This window comes from Phalacrocorax carbo, chromosome 2, assembly GCF_963921805.1.
Source record: "Phalacrocorax carbo chromosome 2, bPhaCar2.1, whole genome shotgun sequence".
In the NCBI taxonomy this organism is placed as follows: domain Eukaryota; kingdom Metazoa; phylum Chordata; class Aves; order Suliformes; family Phalacrocoracidae; genus Phalacrocorax; species Phalacrocorax carbo.
In genome coordinates, this window is record NC_087514.1 from 161,711,016 (window position 1) to 161,724,931 (window position 13,916).

Here is a 13,916-nt window from a genome sequence, read left to right on the forward strand (position 1 = left end):
GTAATTACATTATTAGCTCTGGTAGTTTAAACAACACCTTCTTTCCAAAACACCCTTGCTTTGGTGATATTTGAAGAAGTCACATTTGGGAAGTATATCCCCTTCCGCACTCCACCAGCCTTTCCAGCCCTTCCCATCCATCAGACTGAACTGGGTGAGTTTTACAAACACACCAGTCCCACTAGGCACAAGCCAAAGCTCCCCAGGAGCCCATTCCCTGTGATGGACCCATTCATGCAGCAAGTTAAACACACACTGCCAGACCATGATCTGCCTGACCAAGTTGGTTAGTCCAGAGATCCCCTGGTTGCTTCTCCTGACCTTACCCATACCTGTCAATCCCCAGAAGCACCACCTTCACCCCAAACCATCCATGAACCTCACCCCTGAAATGCCAGCCCTCCAAGCCAAGAGGACTCTTACCCTACTTGTCCAGCATCCAGCAGAGCAAGGTTTGAATCTGGGGCCTTCTTATTTTAAGAAAAAATTATAATAACAATAACAATAATACAGATTTAAGTTCAGGCAACTCAGAGCTGCAGCGGTCCTAATTGCCAGCAGCAGAATAAAAGAACCAACTGGGTGCATTGTTCTCTGCTGCAATTCCCCAATTTCCAGAGCAGCTGGGGTTGTGTTACTGGGCACGTTTGCTTGTAGTCAGGGGACTAAGAGCTGTTGGAGAGCCTGCTGTCTGACATATTCTTCTGGCAGACATACCTGTTGTTGCAGGCTTTCTGCCTGCCAAAGCCTGGGTGAGAGCTGCAGCGCTGGGCTGTGCAAGGCAAAGTAGGGTTGGTGGAAGCGCCTGATAGCAGTGCTGCTCCTCAGTACAGTCCATGTTTCTTCTCTACCCTAGAGGGGTGTGATAAGCCCTTGCAAGGGACTTTAAATCGTCACACTGAGGATGCATAGTGGCACAGGAATGTTACCATAGCTCAGAGAGATCAAAGTGCTGCGTGGCTGTTCATGCCGTAATGAGTATGCTGAGAGTATGGCGGAGTGGACAGCCTACCATACAAGTGTTGCTTCCAGTATTCATGGGGACTATGAAAACAGGCAACTGATGCAATTTCAGGTATTAGTATTAATTATCTTAGTTAAATGCCACAACACAAAAGGAAACAAAGTTTTTTCTGATGATGTTTTAGAAGAAGTTAGGACTCACTCAAAAACTTTGAGGAGCGCTTACACCACATAGTCTTTCCTTCATCCCTTGTATGCAATAAGCTCAGTGACAGCAGAATTTACCAAACTGTATAAAATCTTGCCCCATGCTGTACATTATTTTAATGTACCCTGTTAAGAAAAATCAAGGTCATAGTGAGGATAAAGGTAGCTAAAGTTTCTATAGCAACAGTTACTAGGATGCAGTTGCCAAAGGTGCTTTCTTGTTGCATCCTGAAGTAGCTTTACTGGCTGCTTTTCCTTCCCATTCACTAGTCTTTTTGGTAATATCAGTACAGACATGATGCAAACGTCCTTTCATTGTCAGTACAATCTTGTAGACTATTCCTGCCCATGAACTGAATACACAGGACGTATCATGTGAAAAGGAAAAAAAAATTAACCAGTCTGACCTTCAGAGCCAAAGGGGAGGGACAATTGACTTAAAACAAGCAGACTTTTCTGAAAAGCCAGTTCCCTGTTGTAGTTGCAAGTGAAAAAGTAAAAAGAACAAAGATAAGTTTCTCTTTTTTCCTGCTTGTTTACTTTGTATACTGATAGCATCTTGTCTGTTTCTCTTTCTCCTAATGGACAAATTTCCTTGCTGTTTCTACTGCTTTTCCAAACCTTCAGGCAGAAGAAGAAGAAAAAACAACCGTCTGTGCACAGCAAAAAAATGCCCCTGTGAAATTACAACAGGATAAAAGTGGAAATGCTTTAGAGCTGAAATGTATCTTCCTTTTCCATGGACAGATAATTCCAAGCTGCTGTAGCCCCCATAAGTCTTTACTCTGTGGGGAAGCGTGGAATTTTGCAGTACTGGTCATTTCATCAAGATGAACTGTTAATAGTCATGGAAAAGGAGCAAGCCATAGTTGCATGGGTGGCATGAAGCAGGTTGGTGCAGCCTGACATGAAATGGTCCCCACAGCCCGCTCACTGGGAGATCTGGTCTGGTGACCGCAGTAGGGCAATGCCTTGAATTTGAAATGCAGAGAGTGCATGACCATCTCAAGTGAAAGCAGGACATCTGCAAGAGCAGAAACGCTGCTGGTGCACTCTAGCAGGACGTCTCATTGGATCTGAAGGTGGGATCAGGACCGCATCTCCTCCCGACAGCTGTGCCCTTGGAGGCTCCCTCACTTCTCGCCTGGTGTTGGCCATGTCCCATTGCCTGGGGCCAGGCACAGAGCTCCTGGGTTTGCTCTTGCTGTAGGCCCCTGAGCACACCCTAAAGCACTGCGCCCAACTCCAGGCCTTTCCTTTGGCACTATCACCATAAACACTCATCTGTGCGTACGTGGTAATTTTATTCTCAAGAGTCACTTTCACGCAGTAGGGTAGGTGCCTTCAAAAGGCTCATGATGCCTGATTATATACAGTGTATGGTGCTACTTGCTATCACCTGCTGTTCTACAGCCCTTGCAAAGCATAGTCCACTTGATGCTACAGCTGGATTTCTCAAAGGCTAGAGGAGCCTTCAGCTTCTGCTCCTAGGTAAGGTCTAGTACAATTTGACCGTTGTACTAGATATTTACTAGACCTTCCTCAGGACTAAAATGAGGTGTTCAAAACTGGATAAGCTATGACACTAGGAATTAAATTGAAAAGCAAATTTATAGAATTTGTAATCCCTTCAAACATCAGACTCTCTGAGCTTTCTCTATTTATTTTAACCAAATCAATTAAAAGAAGATAAAATTGCAAAGAGAACTCACTTGGATAAATCCCAGTGCAGCCACATCCAAAAGAACAACCAAAACTAACCATGAAACACATATAGAAACATGAATAATTCTGAAAATATGCTAAATTTTTTTCATTAAAAGAGCCTTGCTGTTAGCACTGCTTCCAGTCTGACCAATCTGTGACACACATCTCAGAGCAGAGGATTTTTCTATTAATGTAGTGCTCTGAATGTGCCTGTTGTAAAACACTGAGCACACATCACTAGCATTCACTTTGAGCCAAAGAACATCTTTGATCACAATCATTTGATTTTCTGTCTACTCCAAATATTGCTTCTTATTTCCATTGGACTTTTTGTTCCTTGTAAACACAAAGCAAATTCTTGCAGTACATCAAGGGGAAAAATGCAGTTGGATAAACAAAATGGAAAAACAGCACAAAATTCCTATTTGATTACATAAAGAAAAATCAAATTTCAGGCATTGTGAAGAAAGTTTCTGAGGCATCACATGGGAAACCCCACAGACAGGTTAGTCCTTGTGCAACCAATAAAAATGCCATGTCCCCAGTATTCATACCCTGTCTCTGCAATGTGATTTTTGAAGTAGCTCCTTGAGGTTGCTTGAGCATACCTAAAAATATAAATAAATATGTTCTTTTTTTTTTCCAGCTGCCAGTTAAAGTAGTAGACACATGTTTGGTGCTTCTGAGTGACACACATCTATCCAAATCCCTTCTGAACTGGAATCAATATTAGCTAGATTCATTACCTCCTGCTTTATTGGCAGTTTGGGTGCTTGTTCAGAAAACAGTCCCTCCTAGTAATGTAATCAAGCCCCCACCTTGGAGATAATTAGGTTGCCTGAGATATAGCATCCACTGATGATCATTTCCCTGCTGATTTTGGCCTGCTGCTCCAGCTCAGGTTGCAGTCTCCATCACTACACACTCTTACATCAGACCATCTGAGTCTCATCACCTAATAATTGCCATAGTAGATTCATTTAGATATTTTTTTTCCTCTTCTGTAATAACAGCAATGAGCCAAACCTCAGAGTGTCATTAACATGCTTTTAAAAATGCACTGAAATGGCTTTGTCAATTACCTCGAGATTTAATATCCTGGTCACAACTCAGATATCCCTCACGCTAACAACAAATCCCTCTAGGAGTCCACATGTGACACCACCCTTCCCCGCATTTCCTTTGGGTCCTCAGTGTACCCCAAGAGGCTAATAAATTCAAGCTCCAAACTGGGAGCAGAAGGAAGCTCCAAAAGGGCTGTGAACATTCAGACATGGCCTTGCTAACTATCTTTCCCTGCCCCTCTTTCTGATGCCTTGATGGGTTCCCAACTTAATCATACTCACTTGTCATTAATTTCATTACTAATAGATGGGGCAACCACAATCTGATGCATCCACTCGCACTTAACTCACCTCCCCTGATCCTGTGGTGCAACCTGTCCCAAAAGGTCTCACACATTCATATTTGGTATTTTACTTTGTGCTATGGAATGCACGTGCTCTTGGCTTTGACTGTTGAAGGATAAGAGGAAACAAATCCCACTCTGTTAGATTTGTCAGCCTGTAAATGATGGGCTCTCAGTACTAACAGGTGGGAATAGATGACTTCACAAGTCCCCTGAGGCCTTAGGATCATCTTCCTAATTATCTTCATGTCTTTAAACGATGGGATGACTAGCAGGAACTCTCTGCCAAGTATAGCAATGAAACAATATTTACTAGCCCTGAGCTAAAAAATGGTGTAAGTAGGAATATTTACTCCCCATTTTTAGGCATTTAAAACCAAACCTTACTCAGTGGTATTAAATACTTAACTAAAACAGGAAGAGGCTGAAGAAGAAAGAACTGATGCACAATGGGAAAAATGGATTCGCTTAATGGCACAAACACTGATAGTTTTGATGGGTTTATCAAAACAAGCACAAGGACTCTAGGTGTGGAGGTGGCATTTTCCTCTTCTTGTACATGAGAGCTGGAAGTTCTCCCTAGGCTGCTCCAGGCTGTGAATCTCTCATGGGCACAGTGCCTCCATTGGAGGCTTTCTCAGTTATGGCTTTTTGCTGATACATTGCAATTTATTGACTTTCTAGGGAAGGAAATAATGGTGGGTTTGCTACTAATATATAGATACTCCATGGATATTGGATTGGTATTTAACTTCCCACCATTTGGACAATTCCAAAGGAGTAGTCCCTAAACTCTACCTCACAAACAACCTCACAAACTAAGGAACCCTTCTGACATTGCTCATGACCTTAGCAGCCTGCCACCACCATGGTTCAGGTCATCAGGGAGAACAATGAATATTTCATGATGTGCAAGATATTGTTGCTGTGCTGAGCATTTTTTGCTCAATATTGTTGTCTATTGGCTAGCAAAGGCATAGAGTCCACTAGCACAGTTAGATTGCCAAATCCTGGGATCCCCAGGAAACATCCCAGTAGTCTTGGAGTCCAGCCTGAGGCTGGATAAATGCAATGTATTACAATCAACAAAGCACTTAATTAACGAATGCTGACATTGTACCTTCCGTGGAATAAACAAAGAGGAAAGCATGGCCCTCTGCCCAAGGAGCTTACCGTCTAAATGAGACTGGCAATACAGATCAGACACACCAGACATGCAGAGGGAAGTCTGACATTTCAGCTTTCCCTTTCTTTTATGTAAATACAGATAGAGACAGTGGCAGCAGAAAGTAAAGCATCTCTGTCCAGGGCCCCGTGGCTTTTCTTGTCCTCCTGTCCATAAGCAAGTCTAGATTTTATCTCCCCTTCATCTTCCTGTTGTCTCCCTGTGCACATACGCCTCTTTTCACATTAAGTTCTTCCTAATTTAAACCCTCTTTTTTTCAATCTCTCACATTTAGTTCTACCAACTCAAAACATATCCCTCCAAAAGTAGATTACCTCACCTCCTCCCCTCACTTGACCTAGGTCATCCGCTTCCCTGGTTCAAATACTGACACATATTTAGATCAAAAGTTCATCCATCCCACCACTTCGAGGTCTTTTCTTCCTTTTCCTACAACTCATAACAGCCTACAATCTTTGCACGGTTTATAATCTTCTCTGCCTACACAAGACCCCATCTCTCTCCATCCCAGCTGAACTCTTCCATTTCCATCAAGATCATGAGAACCTGTCAGATAAAACAACACCCTCAGACAATGAGCTTAGGCCCTGAGGACTGGATGCAGGAGGAACCATTAGCATCTGCAGACGGTAGGGATATGAATAAAGTCCTTTACGCCGAGTATACCACAGCAATTATTCTGGATCTCTTCACTGTTTATACAATAAGAAAATGAAATGTGTAGTCTATAAACATATCATATACAAATGTAGATCACAACTCAAAACCGAGTACCTTCCCACCTCCAAAGCATGTTATTTTGGGAACTAGCATTTGTTGATTTGTTTACCTTCCTTTGCCAAAAGCCAATAATTCATCATTGGTCTAAATCCCTCCAGCTTTTCTGTTTCCATTCCTCTTTCATTTCCTTTAAAATACTCTCCACTCAGCCAAAATGTTACTTATTTTTCACTATTTTTTTACTGAGAAATTTAAACGTATTGAAAAAGAACTGTAATAAAGCCCCTACAGATTTTAGACTTGAATAAGTGACACTCACAAACTTATTTTCCCTGCAGTTCAGAAAATTGTATTACTATGCACAATATTGTCATTATCCTCTCTTCTATTATGACTGACACAAGGAAGGTGAAATATCTACTTCATGCTGGTGACAAGTGGACAGAACTGAAGGAAAACATAGCCAAAAAAAACCCCTGCAACAAAACCAAGTCAGAAGTGAAGATATTTTTAAAGCACTTACCCAGCATCTGTGCTATTGCCGCACAGTAACACATCTTCCGTACCATTTTTTATGAAATAGTTCACTGCAACAGAAATAGAGAAATGACTTTTTAACAAGTACATTCTGGGAATGATAACATACACAAATACAATCCACTAACCAGCACATTCAGCTGGAACAGTAATTGAGGGATGAATACCACGTTTTTACTTTGTTTTGCTAATTTTAATTTTATAAATTGTAAAAACAAACATATTTTTTTCAAAGCTCTTCAGGCACTTGCTGTTTGTTTCCAAATTCTGACCAGTTTAATAAGGCTGCAGCAGGGCTGTGGGCAATGTTTGTAGGAAACGTCATCTAGCCATGTCCCTGGCTCTTCTAACCGAGAACGTTGTTACTGAATTCAGTATAGCACTACGTAGTGAAACCAAACCATAAGCTTGCCCATAACTTTTAGACTCTACATTGATGAGATACATATTAAGTGATGTTTGTGATGATAGAAATTCCTGACTCATAGGTTAAAAATGCAACTGGCTATAAGCCAAAATGTAATAACACTAACAAAGCAGCCCACTCCCCCAATCTGGTGCATTTTGGTCAGCATAGGAAACATATAGTATAAAGCAAAAGAAACAGTAAAATGCACCCTGTTAAAGATCAAGTAAACAAGGAAGTATTAATCAAGACAAATATTTATCAACACAGTAATCTGTAATGGCAATGGAGAGAGACAGACACTTCTCGAGGGAGACTCAGAGGAGCAAGCTAAATTTAAGTGCTCTGGATCATTCCCTGGTTGACTATCAATGAGGTTTAAGGAAATTAGCATCCCCAGGCTAATGAGAGCCTTTGTGTACGCACTCCCTCTTCTATCCCCAGCCAACAAAGTCTAACATTCAGAGAAACAGAACGGGCGGCCAAATTCTTCTCAAAAGGATAAGTAAAATCAGTTTTCCAGAGAGAATCTGAAGAGATGTTCTGAAGGAGCATATCTGCAACCTGAATGGCGGCATGGAAGAACAGATAAAAGCATTGATTTAGAGACATAATAAATGCAAAACAGAGGCCAGCAGCTGACTGGTGGAGGGTAGATACACCAGTGTGCTTTGCTGCAGCAGAGAGGATGGGATCCCCTGTTGACATAAGACATGATGGTGACAGCCTTGCACAGCATGCGTTTGTGAGCAGAGGGGCCTCTGCAGATGATGTTCAGAAGAGGTTCTCCATTATAGGCTAACCCTCTGTTGTGAAATGTTTTAAAAATCAAGAGTGACAGCTTATCCAGGCAGGCTATGCAAAGAATGCTCAATGGCACAAGCCACCGAACAGATGTGCTGTGGCTTTCTCAGTAAGCTGCGAGCACTGGAAAAGCCCTGCCCTGCTGCATGCCAAGAGGGAATTACTGTCCATGAGCTTGTGGTTACGAGGGCATGTGATGGTGTTAAGAAGTTATCAGAGTATATATCCTGCTCAGATAGTATGCTTTTTCACTTTGGCTTACATGAGGGCTTTCTATGAGAGCATCTTGACAGACAGAAACACACAGGTAATCAACATGGTTAGAGACCTGTGATCAAACACCACAAATGGGGGAAGGATGTCATGTCTTCCATCTCCTTTCACCCTCCCCTCTACTGGTGAAAGACCTCTGCTTTTTTCCGGGCAGATGGTATCTTATTTGGTATACATAGTGACACAAACCCATAGAACTCTGGGGTACGGACAAGATATGGCACAACAATGAGCTGAGATAGACAACTGCAGAGGTTCTGCACCTTGGCATGAAATGGTCACCATATGGGGTACCCTGAACTTCACAAATATGCACTACTCCCGGGGAGCTGCAACTTTTCATACTGCAGATGCTAAGACCAGGAGGACTGTAGACCTGTCACTGTGTGTTGACCACTTTATTCGAGGAATGACTGAAGCTCTGGAGCACAGTGCTGGTTGGAGACCGAACCAACACCTCCTGGCCAGCCAAATCAGATGATGATCAAAGCACAGAAGTCAGGAGGAAAAAGAGACTGTGTGCAAACAAGAACAAACAAAATCCTGTTGTCTGCTGTTGACTTAAACTACATTTCTAAAACAAGCAATGAGGTAGGTGCCAAAGAGTGCTATGGAATGCATGCTGAGATAGTAGATCCCAGTGCGCAGATGCTGCTGGGAGGGGGTATCTTCATGGAGTCTGCAACTGTGCAACAGACCGTGCCAAACTTCAGCTTGAGGAAGAGCTGAATTGCTGATTCCCTACTGATAAATGAAGGGGGAATTGGAGAATTATACCCAAGGAGACAAATCATTGTATTATCAAAAATGTGCACAACAATCAATTTGTCATTGAAAACAAGTAGGTTTGGATTTCGTTCAAGCATGCCTGGCAATCAGAGGTCTTTAAGAAGCAAAAAGTCATCAATTGCTTATAAGAACAAACTTCCTTGGTATCATACTAACCCATGGCCTCAGCTTTCCATTAGGTAACTCTAACATGGACAAAGAACATAAAACTCTTTCATTTACAGTAGAATTTCCTTTCTGAAACATAGATGGCTCAAACTTATCAACATCACCTGAAAACACAATGATTTTTTCATTGTCTTGGAAAAGTCCTGTTAGCTTTTGTTTTGTTTTGTCAGTTTTTTACTGAAAAATTTCTGCATGTTAGTGGGAAAAAAAAATACAGGAAAACGAAAGTAGAAAAAAAAACTGAGGACTTCCATATTAGATTTTTTCTCAATATTTAAAGTAAAATCAAGACAAAACCATGACATTTGTATGCGTGCATGTATGTACATAATCTTATTGCAACATGCCATTCCTTCCAAAGGAAATTCTTGGGTTTTTTACTAAACTTGGGTCTTTACTAAAATGTTGATGCCACAGTTATGGTGCATGCAATGCCGTTGAGGAATATTTCTACAGGAATTTCCAGAGTAAGATGACTACTTGATCATAATTAAATAAATTTTTAAAAAATGGTCAGAATAACACTGGCTTCATATCAGTTTCTGGTCAGTCATACATTATTTATTCCACTGTTGCCAAATACACTCATCTATTTTTCAGTAATATAAAACCTTTCCTGTCAGTACTCAGCAGTCAAAAATTCAACAGAAATATGTTATCTTCTCAAAACTTACGCATATTTGTGCCCGAGCCTTATAAATACATACTGAGACCCTGTATCTCCAATGCTCCTGACATAGTATTACTTGTGTTAGATCGATTCTGTTGCCATTAAATAGGTGTATGATGAATCCATATGTTGGTGTTGTCTTCTCAGGGCTTGTGCTTTACAGGTGCTGAGTTCAGTAAAATAATCCAGTAAAGTGAGTGCTCACAAGCAGAGTCTTACAGAGTTTTGTCTGCCTGCAAAGGACAGCAAGATGATGGCAACGCCTTCAGCCAAAGTGGCTCAAGGACCAGTAACATTAAAGATATGGCCCAAACCCACATCCCTTGCTGTGTGCAGGCTGTGATGAAGCTCACACTACTATAACGTCACTGCAACTTATACTTTTGCCAGTTAGCTGGAAAATAGTAGAGGTTTACTTCCATCTACTGTGAATCACGTCTTCCTTGGCATTGACATAAACACAGCTGTAACACCAAAGAGTAAGCATGCCTTTAATGAATTCCCTCAATTTTTTTCAGGAAAGGGTTAACAACAAATATTACTCAGCACAGTTGTTGTACATTACATTACTTTTGATAGGCACTACTGATGGTTGTCTTCAGATGTGACACAGAGCCCAGACAGCAAAGCACCATGACTGTGGAGTGGAGTAATGTCTGGTTTTCCCATCACCAGCAAACAGACCTTACACTAAACACAGCCCAGGAAATAATGTTCACTAATCCAGCTCTCAGTTACATTTACATCAGCCCAGAGTAATTCAATCTCTCCAACATCCTCACAGCTCCTGGCTTTCCAGGGACAGCAAGAAGCTTGGTAGCAACCCTAATGATCAGCAGTCCCTTAAAGCTTAAGTTTGCAACAGCATTAGGAAGATGAAAGCATATCACCCTATTTTTTTCCTCCTATAACACCATGAGTTCCTGTGTCTCCTGCAAGTCCATGCTCTGCCTCCCACTCTGCTCAAGGCACACACTGTTAGCCCTGTATGCAAGCAGTGAGGAAATACACAAATTCCTCTAACATATTCTTGCAATGTCCTCCTTCCAAAGTCAATTCTTCAAGGGTCTCATAATTTCTGCTCTTTCATCCTATACTTTTCCTGACTTATCAATATCTTTCAGGTTTCTGCATCGCTCCCTTCCACACCAGGCAATTCTAGCAGAGCAAACATTCACAATGGCTCCACTTGTCAAGGAAGAAAAAAAAAAAAAAGCAAATGTCCTCAAAAAAAATAATTTATTCTAATTAAAGTTATGCTCCAGCTTATAGTTTCCACACCTACATCACACCATTGAGCAGAAAGTCAGTGGGGTACATAAAGCTGCAGGGTAGAAGTCCTCCTCATTTCTATGCAAAGGAAAGGAAAAGTTTCCAGTTCAGAAAAATGGAAAAGGTTAGAGCCAGCTTAGCAAACATGGTTTCCAAGTCCAGCTTCTCTTCCTCCTTTGAAGACCCACTGAAATCATATTTTGACTTGTCTTATAACAAATTCATTCCAATTTGGAAAAAAACCCTATATATTATCACAGTTGCATAAAGAGCAGCATTTAAATATCATTAGTCATTGCCCAGAGTAGAGTCCTCTGGCTGACTTTCTAACAAAAACTTCAGAGAGGTGTCTGTTATCTCAGACTATTTATTGCAGCCACACGGGTGCTCGCTGGTCGGAGGCTTTCTCCCTGTGCTTCAGCTGGCATGGAGCACTGACAGCCACCAAACGTCCTGATTCCAAATTTAAAATGCAATTCAGAAAGCCCCGTCACCTTACAGTTGTGATACGTGACACAGAAATAAAATAGATAACACCCCCTCCTCGCCCTTTCACCCACCGGCACAAACACACTGTACCTCCTGGTAATACATAATAATTAAAACGAATCCTTGCTGCACTTGCTGTGTGCACACTGTGCCACACACGGTGAAGTCTCTAATAAATGAAATTGAGTTTGAAGATGAAAAACATGCCTCACAAAAGCAATGGAACAGGATGTATTAAGGGTATTATTAGGGAAGAATGCTTGGGAATAAATGGCACCGCCAGTTAGTTCTTCCCTGCTAAAAGGGGTTGCAAATAATTATAATAATCGGTTACTCTCCTGTTGCTCACCCCATGACAGGGGATCTGGCTCTCCTCTGCTGTCCCCTGGCATTTGCTGCTGCCAGCCTTCCTGCCAGGTTTCACAGGCTCTCGGGTGCTCTCCTCTCCCTTCTTCCTTCCCAACCGTCTCTCCCGCTTCCCCCGGGCACTTGCTTCCGGCCCAGCTCTCTCCTGCCGCCTTACCCCTCCACCATCTGGGAGGACATTTTCAAAACTTCAGTTAAAAAAGGAACAGGAGGAGTTAATTGCGAGGATGGCTGGGTGGGTAGAGGGGCAGAGTCTATGCAGCCAACTTTTTATGAGGAACTTATGTACAACATCGGCTAATACATGACTTCAGGGTAACTACAGCCCTGAATGAGCTATCCTGTGGGAGATATGGAGGGGTTGGGAAGGGGTCGTAGAAAACGGTACAAGGTGCTGAGAGGAAAGTGGTTTCCTTAAGCTCAGGTGTCTCTGGTCTGCTCCTATCAGTGCTTCCCCCCATGCTTGAGACAAGCCAAAGAAGCTGTTTCCCAGCTAGGGCTCAGCAGCCACCATAGCGCAGGAAAAAACGTGTCCAATTTTGATAGTACAGCTTTTTCCCTCTTTGAGAAAAAGCCACTAAAAATATCAATCAAGCCCTCTGCTAGATGGTTCCCATGCACTGGGAACAAGCTCTGAAAGCCTCAAAGATCCACAGAACCTGGTTTGTGCTGCCTGTACAGAGGGAAGGAAAAGCGTATCGAGAGTGTTTGGAGCTGCAGACCAGAGGGGAGCGGAGAATTTAGATGCTCCGCCAAGGCTGTCAAATTGGCTTGGGGACCACCCCAAGTTCATGAGCATCCCAAGGAAGATGAGGCAGGAGACAATGACTAGCAATAAATACACATCCTGGCTTTTGAACATCTTCAGATAACCTCCTTCCCTGCCTCGGTGTCTGACCAGTCACGCAGACTCACACTTAGGGGTGTAGGCTGCAAAGCACGTAACTAAAAGCATATTTAGTACTACTTGTTTAGGCATATGCTTCACATGACTAGGCAACAAAGTGCTGAAGTGTGCGCTCTGGAAGTTTTGTAAAGGTTTTGCGCTCTGTGGAGTTTTTTTAATATGTTTTGCACAAAAGAATTAAAATCAAAAGCTTTTACAGGGTCGAATGCATTTGTGGTTACAGATGGATGCCAGAAAAATAGAAGAAAATACTTCTGCTTGTACTGTGATAAAGAAAACAAATGAATTGGATCAAAAACTGACTAAGAGCCAGAAGACAAAGGTTAAGATGAAAAGTCAATGTGCAGCATCTCTGCAGACTAACAGAGGGCTGCATCTGCACCACTTTATTACATTTATAAGTACAAGGGAAAGACAGGGTGAGCAGAGGGGTGACAAAATCTACTATACACAGTATTTCCCAGATAAATAAAGTCCAAGGCCAGGACTGAAGGAAGAACACTAGAGAGGCATATCCCACTTTAAAAAAAAAAAAAAAAAGTGTGGAGACATGCACAGTGTGATATTATATTGTCAGAATGTGAAATAAAGCAGAGGAGAAAATCTCACCCATCCATAACCTTGTCAAGTTTTAAATTCCCTGTATTGGTTCAGGTAAGAGATACGGATTATTTAGGGACCTTACCTTTAGCCAACACTTTAATGTAATATGAAGCTGTGATTGAAGAAAAATCTAACACTGAGATGCAGGAGGAACAAGGTGGGGCACTATACAGGAAACAACCTATAAACCAGTGGCTTGCCTCATCCAGCAGGCAGACCACAGCATTGCTTTCCGTAGGGTAACTGCTGGACTGGAGGGTATCGAGAAGAAGGTAATGAGAATGACTGGGAAAAGTTTAATAAGAAGAGCAACTGAAAAAATTGAGATCTTTTCTCTTAGAAAAGAGGTGGCTATCAGAGTCAAAAATAGTATGCGTTCAGGAAAATGGGAACAGGGAGCTTTGTGTGCTCCCAGTCACAGAATGGGATAACAATGTTTTT

The 13,916-nt window shown here is 42.0% G+C and overlaps 1 protein-coding gene across 1 annotated transcript in view; it reads right to left on the reverse strand.

Moving 5' to 3' along the window:
- Positions 1-13,916, reverse strand: part of LOC104051585 (sodium channel protein type 5 subunit alpha-like) — a 176,790-nt gene that overhangs the window by 131,299 nt on the left and 31,575 nt on the right. Inside the window, exon 7 of the mRNA XM_064445100.1 lies at positions 6,715-6,778. Within this exon, the coding sequence (XP_064301170.1) occupies positions 6,715-6,778 (64 nt within the window). The remainder of the gene's footprint in view (positions 1-6,714; positions 6,779-13,916) is intronic.